General features: G+C 36.7%; 1 protein-coding gene across 1 annotated transcript in view; it reads right to left on the bottom strand.

The window, feature by feature from the left end:
- Positions 1-16,652, bottom strand: part of COL4A4 (collagen type IV alpha 4 chain) — a 149,144-nt gene that overhangs the window by 100,063 nt on the left and 32,429 nt on the right. Inside the window, exons 5-8 of the mRNA XM_056808487.1 lie at positions 7,377-7,511; positions 7,105-7,149; positions 6,601-6,717; positions 2,282-2,350 (exon numbers count right to left, since the gene is read on the bottom strand). Of these exons, the coding sequence (XP_056664465.1) occupies positions 2,282-2,350; positions 6,601-6,717; positions 7,105-7,149; positions 7,377-7,511 (366 nt within the window). The remainder of the gene's footprint in view (positions 1-2,281; positions 2,351-6,600; positions 6,718-7,104; positions 7,150-7,376; positions 7,512-16,652) is intronic.

Raw genomic sequence — 16,652 nt, 5'->3', positions numbered from 1 at the left:
TCTATTCTGTATATACTCATATTTTTTTTAGCCCTTACCTTCCATCTTGGAGTCAATACTGTGTATTGGCTCCAAGGCAGAAGAGTGGTAAGGGCTAGGCAATGGGGGTTAAGTGACTTGCCCAGGGTCACACAGCTGGGAAGTGTCTGAGGCCAGATTTGAACCTAGGACCTCCTGTCTCTAGGCCTGGCTCTCAATCCACTGAGCTACCCAGCTGCCCCCTATATCTACTCATATATGTACATGTTATCTACCCTATTCTAACAGAAGCTCCTTGAAGGTTACCTTTTGTATTTACATCTATATAGTGACTGGCACTTAGAAAAGAGCTTACTAGTGCTTAGATATTTGTTGATTGAACACTTTTTGTACAATAGCTCCTTGCTAAGAACTCTGGACAACTTTTTTTTTTTATGTTAATACTGGCTTAATGTGGAGGCTCTTGAAATTCTTAAAGGCATGCTCTTTTTTATTGAAAAAAATTTATTTAATTAATTAATTTAGAATATTTTTCCATGGTTACATGATTCGTGTTCTTTCACTCTCCTCCTCCCCCCACCTTAACCGCTGCACAATTCCACTGGGTTTTACTTGTGTCATTGATCAAGACCTATTTCCATATTATTGATAATAGTACTAGAGTGATCATTTAGAGTCTACATCTAGTGGCATAGTCTTAAACCACTCTAACCAGTTTAAGTATAGTATCTTGTAAATAGTAGATGCTTAACATATATTCATCAAACTAAACTTTTTAAATTCTGAATATAAACACCAATAAGAGCATTTCCATAACTCAAAAGAAAATTCTCTATGAAACTATAAAGCCTTATTTCATACCACTTACTTAAAAAAAAAAAGTTTTAATAAGGAGCAGCTGGGTGATTCGGTGGATTAAGAGCCAGGCCCAGAGACAGGAGGTTCTAGGTTCAAATCTGACCTCAGTAACTTCCTAGCTGTGTGACCCTGGGCAAGTCACTTAATCCCCATTGCCTAGCCTTTCTCACTCTTCTGCCTTAAAATCAATATGCAGTATTTTGCTTTGGAAAATCCACAAAACAGCTAATTTCCAAGATGATAAGGAATTGACTTAATGAATTGACTGAGAAGGGTCTAGAAGTACACAGTATTGATTCTAAGACAGAAATTAAGGGTTTAAAAAACTATATAATAAATTCTACATTTTACTTTTAAACCTATCTTTCTGAACTTTTTTTCCTTCTGTGCATTTAAAAGCATCTTAATTATTTTATTTTTTTGATGGGGCATATCACTATTGCTAATCTAACTTTCAACTCCCAACATCAAATTAAAAAAAAAATAGAGAGAGGAAAAAAAAACCCCAAACTTGTCATGATAAATAGCAAAGTCAAGCAATGCAAATCCACATAAAGGCTGTTTCTGAACCTTCAGTCCATGACCTCTGTAAAAATAGAGATTTTGAACCCTAGACTTCAATTCCCAGAAGTCCTTGGTATTTCCCAGAATTCCCTATAATCTCACACTGAGTTTAGCACAGTGTCTGGCACATAGTAGGTGCTTAATTAATTCTTGGTGACTGACTGTCAAGCCTGAGCTAATATGCTTCATCAAAGGTCCTCTGGAGATATGGTTGATTTTTGCACTGATCAGAGCTCTTAAGACTTTCAAAGTTGTTTTTCTTTATAATGTTGCTGACCTTAGCACAAGTAAATTGTTTTCCTGGCTCTGTTCATACTACCCTTTGTCAGTTCACACTACTCTGAAATTGTCTCCTTTGTCCATTATATTCATATACTATAAATTGTTCAGCCATTCCTCTATTATCCTCTGGGATCCTTTGGGATTTTAGTTATTTTCTTATTTCCTCTTTTTTCACCCCCATTCAGAATCCGAAAGTTTGATTTATTTCCAATTATTCCTCCCTGATACTATCTTTCCTTATTAACCCCACCTTATCTCTGATTTTTTTTTCCTTGTTCAATTCCAAGTACTTCTACACCAAACTCTTTGTGTTTGTAGGTATGTGTTCAACCCTTCTTTGTCTAGCTCAGATAAGATGAGGCTCCTCAGATGACTGGTTCCTGTCCAGCCCTTCCTCCATGTCTGTAGATTCTACATATATCTCCCAATTAGGAGAAATTAAAAGTTCCTCCCCTTCTTCCTCTTTTCTGCTCTAGAATAGTCATTTTACTCTCCCTTCTCTTTTCTCCTTTTCAGACTTTCAGAAGAACCAATTCACCCTTGGGACTAAACATACAGGTTACCACTTTGACAGTTCAACAACTACTGGAATACTCACTGGAAGGCCTTTAATAGCACCTGAAATATACACTGAATTCCCCTTTTCACCATCTTGCCCAGGAAAACCCTGAAAATCAAACATTTATGAAAAAAAGTACAAAATTATTAGAACATATTCTAATCCATATTAACTGTTATTTACTGATGCCTAGCTAGTAATTTCAGATACCATGTCCTTTTGTTTATTTATGCTTTATATAACTACTTTTTACTATAATTATCTGGTGTTTCTGAAATATATGTACATATTTAATATCTATCAGAAATTTGGATTAAATTAAAAGGGTTATTAGTAGGAGAAAAATTAACTGCTGATATGAATAGCTATAAATTATTAAGTCAACTGAATTACAATTTTTCAAAATAAAATATATTAACAGAAGTAGCCCCTCTTTCTTTGATCATGTAATAACATACCTAGGATGGAGTAAAAAATATTAATTTTATAGGACAGGTTTGGATTTAGAGCTTTAAAGAATCTTAGAAGACCTGGAGTCCAACCCTCTTATTCTACAGATGAGATACCAGGAGACTCACGAATATCAGGAGACTTGTGAAGGGTCATCTCATTAGTAAGTATCTGAGGTGGGACTTGAATCAGGTCTTCTTAACTCCAAACTTAGGATAATATTCATTGGACCACTTATCTATCTATGGTTTTGTCCTTTCTGTACAAAGTACTCTGTGTGCTTGGCACTGGACTGAATGGTAAAATTGCCCTTCTGATGTTTAGTATCTCTCTATGACCTTGGTCAAGTCATAACCCCTCTGGACCTTAGATTCCCTCATCTGTGAAATGAGGACTAGATGGCCTCTCAGGGCTTTCAAGTTTTAGATCTATTATCTATGCAGAAGATGGATAGAAAGACAGTCTGAGAAGTTTAACAATGAAATGATGAGTACTAATCTTACTTTCAGCACCAAAAAAGTCAGGCTTTAATTATGAAAGTTATATTTGAATTGATTCCATTTTTTACTCCATTGAATTGCCTCCATATTTGAATTTATATGGTTGAATTGACTCCATTGAGGCCAGGGACAAAATCAGAAGTCAGCTATAGCTCTGAAGCAAAGAAAGCTTATTAGAAATAAACTGAGTTTATGATGAATAAGACAGAAACATCACAAGAAACCAGATTAAGTGGTCAAAGTATTTCTAGCCTTTAAAACAAGGAGAAAAAATGAAAATCTGTTCATTGGTGGACCATAGCACCAAAAAGATGAGATATCAAAGGGTAAGTCTTGGTTCAAGACCAAGATGTTTAAGGAAGAATAAGTTCATGAAAAACTGGGATCTTGGATTGATAATGATCTAGTTAAATGACTTAGTGAACCCAAAGAAAAGGAAGTTATTTGTGGCATGTATGTGAAGAGTGCCTATTCCAGCAACTAAATGACTCATGGCTCAAAGTATTGTTTACTTTGGTAGTTTTCAACCTCAAAAGTTTTATATCCTTTAGAGGGGATAAAAAATCCTTTCATCATTATCAGGAATTATTTATTTAGTGACCACATGAGTATGTTCAGGTTGGGGTGAAGAGACATACCCCACTGCCTCAAAAAGTCACTAAGCTCAGTGACATGTAATATCAATGCATAGGGGTCATGGGATATTAGAGCTGGAAGATTATTTGTTCCATCCCTTGCATTTTACAAGTTAAGAAACTGAGCTCTAAAGAGATGAGGTGTGGAAGAGAAATTGGAGAAGCATGCAAAAAGGCAGAAGCAGTAGCTGAGTGATGACCTGTCAGTCAAATGAGAGGGTTCTACTTGGAATGTTACTGGGAGAAACAGTTGGAGGCAAAAACCAACTGCTGGCTGGACCCTGTGTGGCTTGTATGAGGGAAGAAGGCTAGTTTTTCCTCTCTTGGTCTTTGGAGACTCAAGCTAAAGGAAGTCTTATGACTTTGAAGGCAGAAGAAGGAAGGACAAAAGTCCAGATATCTGTCTCTGACTTGCTCTGTTGATGATAGTGACTGAACTTCCAGACCTATCAGCCATTTCTCTCAATTGAACTATATTCCAACATCCTCCAATCTAAGACTCACTGTAGTATTAGGGAAATCCCCGACCCTCCTACCTCCATTCTCTATTCCTTCCTGTCTTCCCCAAATAAACCCCTACTTACGAGAAAGAAGAGAAAGAGTATTTCATTTGAAACATCATAAACTCACCCTGAGTTGGTTTAGAGAAAGCAGAAGAAGGAAATAGGGAGGGGAGGAAAAGGGAAGAAGAGGGAGGAAGGGAGGTATAGCGGGAGGGGGGAAAGCAAAAGAAAGAAAACTGCCTAACTGCCTGATCTTTAGTTATCAATTACCAATCAACATAGTCCTTTATTATTATTTATTACAAAGGTAAGCAGGAGCAGGGCCAGGATTTGAATGTAGACAGTATAAAGCAGTGGATACAGCAATGAGCCTAAAGTCAGGAAGACCTGGATTCATATCCTATCACATATACTTCCTAGCTGTGTGACCCTGGGAAGTCACTTTGGTTCTTTTTGCCTTAGTTTTCTCATCTGTAAAATGAGGAAATCGTACTCAATGGTCTCTAAGGTCCATTGATGCTCTTTGATCCAATGATGCCAAATTCAGTTTTCTTTGCATTAATACCACATTTCCTCTCAACAAAGGCTGCCTGTTCATTTGTACCAATGCAGAGGAAGTACATAGCATTTGTATTATTCATGTTTTAAGTGATATAACTGAGCCTAAGTTTTTTTCTTTAATTAAGTTAAAGAAAATTAATCAAGAAAGATGTTTCCACTATGAAAATCCATTGCAAACTTTTACTCCCCACTTGTACATATCACAGAGGAATTGGTCAGTGATAGATAGATAGATAGACTGATAGATAAATTAATAGATGGATAAATGGGGAGACAGCAAGACAGAGATGGTGGATGGTTGGATAAAAAGATAGATCAATAGATCAATAGATAGATAGATAGATAGATAGATAGATAGATAGATAGATAGATAGATAGGTAGGTAGGTAGGTAGGTAGGTAGTGTAACATTTAAAATAGTTGTCTGCCATAAACTGTGGCAATTAAAAGAGTTGGGGTCATAAACTGTAAGAGTTAAAATGGCTGATGTTGTAAACTGTAGTGAGTAAAATAGTTGAAGATATAAATTGTAGTAGATATAAGAGTGGGTGAGTAAATTGTGACCACGGAAAATATGTTTCACTACAGTGTCTTGGTTTTAAATCAAATATAAGGTGGTCGCCAGGGAAATATTCCCAATTATGAATATACCCAAGTCCACTGAGTTTTATAGAGAATTTAATTAATAATACAATGAGGAATTAAAGAAAAGAGAGAAAGAGAGAAAAAGGAAATAAGTATGAAGGGCCTTAAGCCAACATGGCCTAGACCCGAGTCTTAAGAGAAAGAGAGATCAGTCAGTCAGTCTTTTATCACTCACCACAAGGTCTGTCTAAGCAAGGATTCTAGTGACAGAGTCCCTTCAGAGGAGCTCCAGTGAGACCTCCTTAGAGATTGTCCTCCAAGAGCTTACCTTCTCCAGAGCCTCTCTCAAGAGCTTCTCCAAAAGGATCCTCATAAGAGATTCTCCAAAAGGATTCCTATAAGAGCTTTCTGCTTTTTCTTATATAGGGGGTTTTCTCCTATGTCACCTCCTCTAAGTTCTTCCATCTACCAATCACAGTAGACATGTTCCTAAGGACAACCCATTCTAAAAACACTGCTGGGTCAACTAATCCCTTTAGTAAGTTTGTACCAGAAAAAACTTCTGAATAAGTTTTCACCTCTTTGCTCCTGGCAAGTTTACAAGTTGCCTGACCTTTAATAGGTACTTAGCACCCCTTTGTATTACTTCTAAAAATAGGCATGGCTTAAAGAACTTTTTGCCTCATCAAAAGTACTTTCATTGTTTAGCAAGGAGTTTTCTCCCCTAAAGCAGTCTTAAGTATGGGTGGAGTAGAGGTCCTCCCATTTCTGATCCAAATAGAGTTCTCACTGTCAAAATGGGGAATGTTCCCAGTAGGGAATTGTTCCAATGGAGAATTCCCCAATGTGGAAATTTTTTAACATTCACAAGTCTGTGATATTGATTATATCTATTGAGATATATCTATTGAGATATAATAGGATCTTGCTTTATTAACAACATTTCACTTCAGGCTTCCCCAGAAGGTTTCTACACACGCTAAAAGTCAAGGACTTTCAAGCTGTAGATTGTGATCTAAGCAGCTGACAAATTAGAGCCTTGAGTATACATTTGTTGGCTATACCTAAAAAGCTTGCTCTTAGAAGGCACTCCAGTTTCTAATGTTTATGCAAAAAATGTCTTACAGCTGGACCTTCTGGTCCTGGTGCTCCTCTCTCTCCTGGAAACCCTGGATCTCCTCTTGACCCATTATAGCCATCAATGCCAGGTTTGCCTCTTGATCCTGGAGGTCCAGGATGACCCTAAGGAAAAAAATAACTTACTTATAAATGGCACTTTCACAAACTGCAAATATATTATTAATATTAGATTGAAAGAAATAGTTTAAGCTGCTGTATACCCAAATAGGAGATTGTCAATTGTTCAGATTGTTCACCTCTCTTCTCTTATTAGGTGTCATGGTCAAATCATAACTTAAAATATGGAGTCAAGGTTCTTGATATGACAACAATGGCCAATATGGAAGTGTGTTTTGCATGGTAATGCTTTATGTATCAAGTTGTTTGCCATCTCCAGGAGAGGAAAGGGAATGAAAGGAGGGAGACAATTTGGATCCTATGATTTTGGAAAAAGTATGTTGAAAGTTGTTATTACATGTAATTAGGAAAATATATAAAAAAGTTACTTACAGGTATGCCATCCAAACCTGGGAAGCCAGGTACTCCTGTTGGGCCCTAAAAATATCAGAATGCACAGTCAATGTTATAACACTAATAGAATAGCAAGTAAGTTAATTTAATGAAAAAAGTAATACATGAGTTAAAAAAAGTTTAGTCATACTATTTACTTAGTTTTTTATACTAAAAAATATAATTTCTAATGCATTTGCAGTATTTAAAATATCCATTAACTAGTTAGTAGCAAATATTACATCTTTTATTTATTTTTTTAAAAATCTTACCTTATCTCCTTTATCTCCCACAAGTCCAGGAAGACCACTCTCACCTTTCATTCCTTTCTCTCCTGGTAATCCAATGGGCCCAGGAGGTCCTAAATCCCCAATGGGGCCTTGTGGTCCTAGATGCCCAGGTTGGCCCTGAAAAAAAGAGAAGATAGAGTTCTGAAAGAGGTGCTCTAATCTTAAGAAATTTACCTTCCTGGGCCTGTATCATTTTGCAGAGAAATTTAAGTAAGGAAACATCTCAACTTAATGGGAACAGAAATGACGGACTTCATGCAGAGTCCTCACAGTTATTCTCTATTATATAGTCAGATTTTTCTCCTCTAACTTTGCTAAAAATCCTGCCACAATTCCTCATTGTTGCGCCCCAATGACTCTGCGTTCTGTGGAAGATCAGGTCCCCAGCTTGGTCTGCATGCCTGGCTTGTCCTGCAAATCCTCTCTTTCTTCATGCCTCTATCTCAAATGCCATGGCAGCAAAGCACCAATTCTTACAGGTCCTACCCAAGCTAGTAGGATTTTGAGTACTGATCTGATGGTAGATTCTTATCCCTGGCATCTGAAGTGTCTTTGGGGTAAATCTGGAAGATTCAGCTCCTGAAAACTGACTACTGGGTGATTAATTTTTCAGCTACAGCAGCTCACAATCATATATGTAGATATGTATATGTTGTGTGTGTGTGTGTGTGTGTAGCTAGGTAGCACAGTGAAGTCAGGAAAATTCATCTTCCTGAGTCCAAATCTACACTCAAACATTTACTATCTGTGTGATTCTAGATAAGTCAATTCACCCTGCTGGCCTCAGTTTCCTCATCTGTCCAATTAGCTAGAGAAGGAAATGGCAAACCATTACAGTATTTTTGACATGAAAACTCCCAAATGGGATCACAAAGAATCAGACATGACAGAAAACAACTGAACAACATATATATATATATATATATATTTATATACATATATATATATTTAATCGAGAAACAGAGAGGAGCTACAAATTGTGGCACTGGAGGAATTATACATCCTGATAAAAATCATACATTCTGGAAATAGAAAATTAAATATTCCCCTCTGTCATTTCTCTTCTTCAATGAGATATTAAATTAAGATCTTTTTGAATTAGAGTATTAAAGAACTAACAGGAAAAGTTCCCTTCATAATAATAAGTAAACCAGGAGAAGAAAAATTGCCTGGATGCATCTCTTTAATCTACATGGCACAGGACTTTATACCTGGGGGTGGAGAAGGCAGGTGGACAGTTTTTGCTTTTCTTCCTTAATTTCTTTTGCCTGATTCTTCACTGAGATCAGACTCAGTTTTTTATGTGCCTTTATACATTTAGACTTTATACTGATGGATAAAAATCACACTATCTGTGTGACCTTGGAAAAGTTAATTAACTCCTCAAGGAATGTTTCATTTCCTGTAAAAATATGGGGGTAAAAGGTCAGCAAGATGGCTCAGTGGATAGAGAACCAGACCTGGAGAAAGGAGGTCCTGGGTTCCAATCTGTCCTCAGATTTCCTAGTTTTGTGTGTTTGTGTCTATGTGTTTCCTTTCTAGCTGTGTGACCCTGAGCAAGTCACTTAACCCCCACTGCCTAGCCCTTACTACTCTTCTTCCTTGGAACTGATACTTAGTATTGATTCTAAGACAGAAGGTAAGAGTTAATTTTTTTGAAATGATAGGATAGCTCCCATGTCCCTCAAATCTCTGTAGCCCTTATGGTTCAGAGGAACAGATCCTTGACTTAATTCTCTCCCTGAGCCTGAGATGGAACAAAACGTGCAACATCTTCGGTGCAGAGGAAAGAATTCTTTCCCCATTCTCTAAGTCTTCTCTTCTCTGATATAAGAACACAGAATGCCACAGTCATTGTGGTCTTATAGAAGAAACAGTACTATGAACCCAGAGGGGTAAAAAAGAAAACTTTTGTTCTGATGCCCTGGGCATAGGTAAACCCGTGACACTCTGACTCTGCTCTTTTTTTCACTCTGTGATGTCCATTTGAAGGGAGCAAGTTACTTTTCCTTCTTGTTATAAATCCACAAAGGAGGCATTGAAAAGGTCGGTTAGTCAATAAACATTTATTAAGTACCTACTACGTGCCAAGCACTACCTGGATTGTTATAACAGGCTACTTCTCTCTTTTTGCCTCCACCAACTGGAACAAATGATAATATTCAATTAGGAAACAGTGAGCATTTAGAAGTATTAGAAGAAAAACAGTTTGTTTTTCCTTGGTTATTTGATTTCAGTGAATACCCCCATAGATCTGATACCTCTAACAAGGGTGGTTTTGATAACCTTGGGCTTCTTTCCCAGTTTTTATGGCTCAATTGGGGCTTTTTAAAAAGTGTTTTCTTTCCTACTGGAGATCCCTAACTAAATTTCCCAAATCCAACTTTGATCTTGTATATATAAATTTTCCTCCTTTTTGAGCCAAATTTTCATCTAAAAGCATGGAAAATGCTCAGGAAAATGAAGGCAAGGCTTTGTGAAAATTAGAACTTGCTTGGTAAATTTTAAAAATAAATCTCAATTAGGAATGGTGGTACATGCTTGTTATTGCTTCTATAGGGAAGGCTGGGGCTGGTGTTTGCCTTGGGAGTTCTCAGCTACAACAGGGCTAACATTGATAAAGTGTCCAAAGCAAGCCCAGCAATAACGTGGTGAGTTCCCAGAATGGAGAGGGCAGCTACCAGGTCTAAGGAGTATTGATTAGTGTATTGATACAAGTCAGAAAGGGAGTGGATCCAGTAACAGCAATATTATGAAATGATCAACTGGGATGGACTTAGTTGCTCTCAGCATTACAATGGTCCAGGAGAATTTGGAGGGACTTACAACAAAGAATGCTATACCCCTCCAGAGAAAGAATTGTTGAATGCAGATGCAAGCATATGATTTTCACTTTGGTTTCCTTGGGTTTTTCTTTTGGAGTTTTGGTTTTATATTTATATTTATTAGATTTATATGTTCTCTTATAAAAATAAACAATATGGAAATACATTTTGCATGATAATACATGTAGAATCCAGACCACATTGATTTCCAGCTCCAGGCAGAAAGAGGAAAGGAAGGAAAGAAGACAATTTGGTTCATATAACTTTGGAAAATGTATGTGGAAATTTGTAATTATATGTAATTGGTAAAATAAAATATCTTTATGATAACAAATTGTTTAAATAAAAAGGAAAGGGATTAGATCAAACCCCTAAGCCTCATAAAGCAGTGATGGGATCAGGCCTGTAAGTGGCTGCTACCCTTCTAGGTTGGGCAAGATAGAGACACTCATCCTCAAAACCACCACCACCACCACCACCACCAACAACAACAACCTCTTCAAACCTAGTGCTTTAAAGGAAATCTGTAGCACATAAGTGTGGATAGTAATGAGGGTTAGGATATAATTGTACCCAAGAAGTACACTCTAGCATGGTGGATGGAACATTGGTCTTTGGAGAAAGCTGTATGTACTTCCTATATGATCATAATCAACTGTGTTTGAAAAGGATCAATTAATCCACAAATTTTTGTTAAGTATTTACAGTGCCAGACACTGTGTGTACTATATGCTGAAGATGTGAAGAAAAAGCAAGCACAACCCCTGCCCTCAAGGAGCTTATTTTTTTGTTTCCTTTTTTGTGTTATATTTTTAAATTTGTAATTATATTCCCCCCCTAATTATATGTAAAAATAATTTTTAACATTAATTTTTTTCAATTTTGAGTTCCAAATTCTCTCCCTCCTTCCCACCCTTCCTCTCTTACTCCCATACACCCCTCCCCACTCCTTGAGATGGTAAGCAATTTGATATGGATTTTACATGTACAATCATATAAAATATTTTTTCATATTAATTATTTTTAGAAGAGATCTCAAACAAAAAAGGAAAATAAAAAGAAATAAAGTGAAATATTCTATGCTTTGGACTGCGTTCAGACAAGGAGCTTATATTTTAATGTGGGCAACAACATGCTCACAAATATATATATATATATATATATATATATATTCTGATATATGTATATATAATCTGATAAAATATATGCAAAGAGGATAGAAGGGCAACTTTAGAGGAGAAGGTACTAGCAACTAGAAGACACTAGGTAAGAAAATAGTACTTGGGATTTTAAGAAGAGATGAGGAGAGAGAGCATTCCTGGAATGGAAGATGACCAGTGCTAAGACAGAAAGATGGGAGCTGGAGTCTCATGTGTGAGGCATATAATAGTACTACAGAAGACAGTGATGTGTAAAGAATGGAAGGAAGAACATTATGAAGCTTCTAATGCCATTGTTGTTGTCCAGATTGTGCTTTGTAAACTTTAAAAGCCTAAAGAGATGTGAGTCACACTTATAGAAATTCTGCCCTGTGTATATTAATTTACCCCATACACTATAGAAAGGTAAAAAAATAGACAATGCCAAAAAGAATAATTTACTTAGATATAAACTCCTTAATTTTTTCCCTTTAAAGTCATTGTACAAGAATGTGATATAGCAGAGCTATGCTCAGTCATAAAGATCAGGATTTAAATCCTACCTTTCATTCAGAATGGGTCTGATTCTTGAGTGACTTAACCACTCAGTGCTCCCAAATAACTCTCTAAGACTTTAAGTTATAGAGCAGTTGTGCATTTTAATGGAAATTTCCTCACCTAGAGTTCCTCATACCTATACAAGGTTCAAAAATAAACTGTTTTGTTTTTTTTTTCCCCTGTGTGCTGTGTCTCTCCTTTGGACAAGCATGCAGTTTAAATCTCGACTTCCCAAATTCTTCTCATGGAAGTTATATCCTCTACCTAAAACATAAGACTTTAGGATAACAGAACTCAAATGAAAGCCAAAAATTAATGCTTGAAATTAAAATGAAAATCTGAACAGAAACAGGGAGTTCACAACTGCCTAGACATCATTTTAAAGTATTTCATTTTACATTTTCAGTGCTGACTAAATGGGAAATAATTTATCCTCGAGTAATTACAAAAAGAATACTGATTTCATTGATGTGTCATACTATACCTCCATGAAATGGTAGAATGGTTTGTGAAGTGCCTGGATATTAGGAAGAGCTATCAACTATCTATCAACTCTGACACATCCCAGGTGTGGGAACCCTGGCAAGACACTTAAACTCTATGTCCCAGGCAAAATCCTGAGAGTTTTTCTTATTCCTCATCCTTTCTGACTTCTCTGAAGTTGCATAACCATTATTGACCTTCCCTGGCCAGAGAATGTTGCTTATTGGGTATTCCCTTTACCAATGAAATCATGGGGGGGGGGGCGGGGAGGATGGCAGCCATGGCAGAAGATGGGATGTAGAAAGATTGTGTGGGCTGATGAATATTTTTTGCTTATTTTCAGGATTATGCAAGAAAGAAATTTTACATGAATTAGTAATAGTGAGCTTTATATTTTCAAAGAAGAAAAATAAGTACAGAATAATTTAACCATTTTCATATTTAATGAACTTTTTCCCCTGAAAAATTGCTCCATGTTAAAATGGAATAGTATACAACACCCACAGTGGCAACATATTTTCCAGAACTGTTATATTTAACTTGTTTTTAGTTTAAAAATTTTTTTGCTACTGTACACATTTGATTCAATGCATAGTTTATAGAGTTCAGTAGGAAAACCGATTCACTGAACCCAGGATCCACAATAGATTTGACAGCTGATATGACTTTAGCATACCATGCAAAGCCATAGGATTCTCTCCCTTTATTTCAGTTGGAAGGCCTATAATGAGCAGAAGCTTTGTTCAGACCAAACAGTCATTTGTGCCCATCTAATGTGGCTACCACAGCATTGCCATCTCAGGATAGCTATATAAATAAAGAATTAAGGAAATCATGCTCCATGTAGAAAGAGCACATTAGGCCTGCCTTGTGCTGCCATCAAATAGCAACAAATTCTTTCACAGATGTCTAAGTCCGGAAATTATCTTAATCAATGCCAAGAGGACTGACCATTATTTAATCATACTAGAGAGAGACAGAGACAAAGACAGAGAAAGAAAGAAGCAGAGAGACAGAGAGACAGAGACAGAGAGGGAGAGTCTTTGAAAAGTTGAGTCTTTAAATGGCCATTGATCTCGTTGCTTCAAAAAAGCAACTATTACATAGAAAATAAAGAATTTCAGCACCACTGGGGAATGGTCAAGAATTAAATGGAGTTGCAATAATCGCTAGAGGCTAAATTCTATATTGTGTTTTTCTTTGACTCCCAAACATTTTCTCCACTAGAGGTAAATTAAAAAGAAAGACAAATAACAAAATAAATAAGTTTGAGGGTTCTAGTGTATAGCTGGATTATTTTATTTCTTTTATTAATTAAACTCCAACTTTGATGTCTCATCCTGGCATGGAGATGACCTTGGATAGGGTCTGGAACATAGTAAATGTTTAATAAATACTTTCTTTTGCTGACTTATTTGAGCACAGCACAAGTTCTAATAGGTTTAGCCCCAGTGGAAAGCAATAAACTAGGGGTCTTCTGCCCTAGAACCAGCTGAATTAAGTATATATATATATATATATATATATATATATATATATATATATATATATATATATATATAAATGTATCACTAGAAAGTTGGCCATCAGAGCATGAGAGGTATTTTTTTTCATCTGTACTAAGATCATCTGTACTAAGGCAGAGAGAGAGAGACCAAGAGACTGAGGCCAAGAGAGACAGAGAGAGAGAGAGAGAGAGAGAGAGAGAGAGAGAGAGAGAGAGAGAGAGAGAGAAGGAGAGAGAGGGTGAGAGAAAGAGAGAGAGAGAGAGGAGTCTGCAGTATTTTGACTAGATTTTTAAAATTTGAGACATTTCTTATATACATACTTCCCTTTTCATACTGCTGCCACCATCCTAGCATGGATTCCATAGTTGCTCTTATTTTGATCAACATCTTCCTCTCTCCCTAATTCTAGCTTCTTTCCCCTCCAGTCCACCTTATAGAGTTCACTGCAAAGCTAATCTTCTTTCAACACAACTTGCATTTTCTTAGTTTCTTCAATAATAATAATATTAATAATAATGATGATGACATTATTTATATAGGACATAATAGATGCCAAGCACTGTTCTAACTGCTTATTGAAATCTTATCCCATTTGATCCCTGAGAGTTAGGTGATATTATTATTATTCTAGTTTTATAGTTGTAGAAGCTGAGGAAGAGAAGTTATATATTCTATAGCCCCTTCTTCCCTATTGGATTAAGTCTAAACTCACCTCCAATTTTAAAAATCCTCCAGATTATGACTGTACCTCTATCCAAACTTATTTACCACAATTTCTAAACACAGATTTTCCAATCTAAGTCTTGCCCTTATCCCCACCTTTAAGCATTTCCTGACATCTCTTATTTCATCTGGAATTACCTCCTTTCTACATTTTGTCCATCCACATTGTACACCTTTTCTTAGGTGAGACCCAAACCTTCCACCTAACTATAGCTTTCTTTAACTCTATGAATCCTCATTAATTTTAATGCCCTCCCTCCCTCACTCCCTCCCTTCTTCCTTCCTTCCTTCCTTCCTTCCTTCCTTCCTTCCTTCCTTCCTTCCTTCCTTCCTTCCTTCCTTCCTTCCTTCTTTCCTTCCTTCCTTCCTTTCTCTCTCTCTCTTTCTTCTTTTCTTTCTTTCTTTCTTTCTTTCTTTCTTTCTTTCTTTCTTTCTTTCTTTCTTTCTTTCTTTCTTTCTTTCTTTCTTTCTTTCTTTCTTTCTTTCTTTCTTTCTTTCTTTCTTTCTTTCTTTCTTTCTTTCTTTCTTTCTTTCTTTCTTTCTTTCCTCCCTTTCCCTTCCCTCCCTCCTTTTCCCTTCTTTCCCTCCCTTTTCTTTCTTTCCCTGCCTTTCCTTTCCCCTCCCCTCCTATGAGTTCAACAATCATCAGCCCTATCCTTTGACCTGTTTTGCTTCCAACTTAGCCCAGTAGCCCCTTTTTGGTTACCCTGGTGGTGATGCCACACAATTAAGATATCCAATTAACATTGCCTGTATCAGTTCAGAAATCTACAGTTCATGATATTGGCCAGGCTATATACTGCCATCACACCAACTCCTCTTACTGATGCTCTTCTCTTGTGGACATCCATGACACTGTGCCACAAAGTTGATCACTTAATTATATCCAGTGTACTGTAGTGGGAAGAGAACTGATTCCGAGCCAGAGGATCTTTATTCAAATTCTCACTCTATCTGTGGGATCTTGAACAGATCACTTTCCCTCTTGGGTCCTCAGTTTGTAAAATTGTATAATACAATTAATGAAATCTCTCGAAGCTCTAATTGTCAAGATCCTAGAACATTACATTTTATGTAACTCCCCATAACACCCATCATTACAGGGCATTGCACATCATAGGCTTGCTCCAAGTATTAATTAACCATTTAATTGAATGATTGAGAGATGTTATAAAAATGGTTCTGGGGGGTTTAAATGCTGCTCGATTGTGACTAAGTTGGAGGACCACTGGGTGTCACTGTTACTTCACCAAATGCCAAATAGGGCTGAACTTTAGCAAGTTTTGAAAAGTCAGTTAGCCTGTAAATATCCAATATCTATTTTAGGTAGACATCTATGCTAAATGTTAGGGACTGTGGTTAAAAAAAAAAAAAAGGAACCAGGTATAGTGGGTGGAGATCTGGGTCTGGGGTCAGGAAGATCTGAATTCAAAACTAGCCTGAGATACTCACTAGCTGTGTGACTAAACAAGTCACTTAACTTCTGTCTGCCTCAGTTTTCTCAACTGTAAAATGGGGACAGGGGCAGTCAGGTAGAACAATGGATAGAGCTCCAAGTCTAGAGTGAGGAGGTCCTAGGTTCAAATGTGACCTCAGACGCATCCTACCTATGTGACCCTAGGCAAGTCACTTAATCCCCATTGCCTTGTCCTTACCACTCTTTTGCCTTAAAACAGATACTTAGTATCAATTCTAAGATAGAAGAGAAGATTTTAAAAATAAATTAATAAATAATAAAATGGTGATAATAAGAGTACATACCTCTGAAGCTTGTTGTGAAGATCAAATAAGGTAATAAGCACAGTACCCAGAACATAGCGTGCTAGATAAATACTATTATTATCACCACCAACAATCATGCTATTAGGAGTACCACACTGGCTAATTGCTGATCAATACAAGTTTCCATAATCAAATTGTCCTTGCTTTCAAGGAACTTCCAGGCTAGAATAAACACATAAGAAATCCCTGGATATATTAGAGTCGATTGATGATTCCTGGGCATATAAGGTACCTAAAGGT

This window comes from Monodelphis domestica, chromosome 8 (assembly GCF_027887165.1).
Source record: "Monodelphis domestica isolate mMonDom1 chromosome 8, mMonDom1.pri, whole genome shotgun sequence".
NCBI lineage: Eukaryota > Metazoa > Chordata > Mammalia > Didelphimorphia > Didelphidae > Monodelphis > Monodelphis domestica.
The sequence above is the reverse complement of the archived record's forward strand: the minus strand, read 5'-3'. Positions and strand labels throughout refer to the sequence as shown.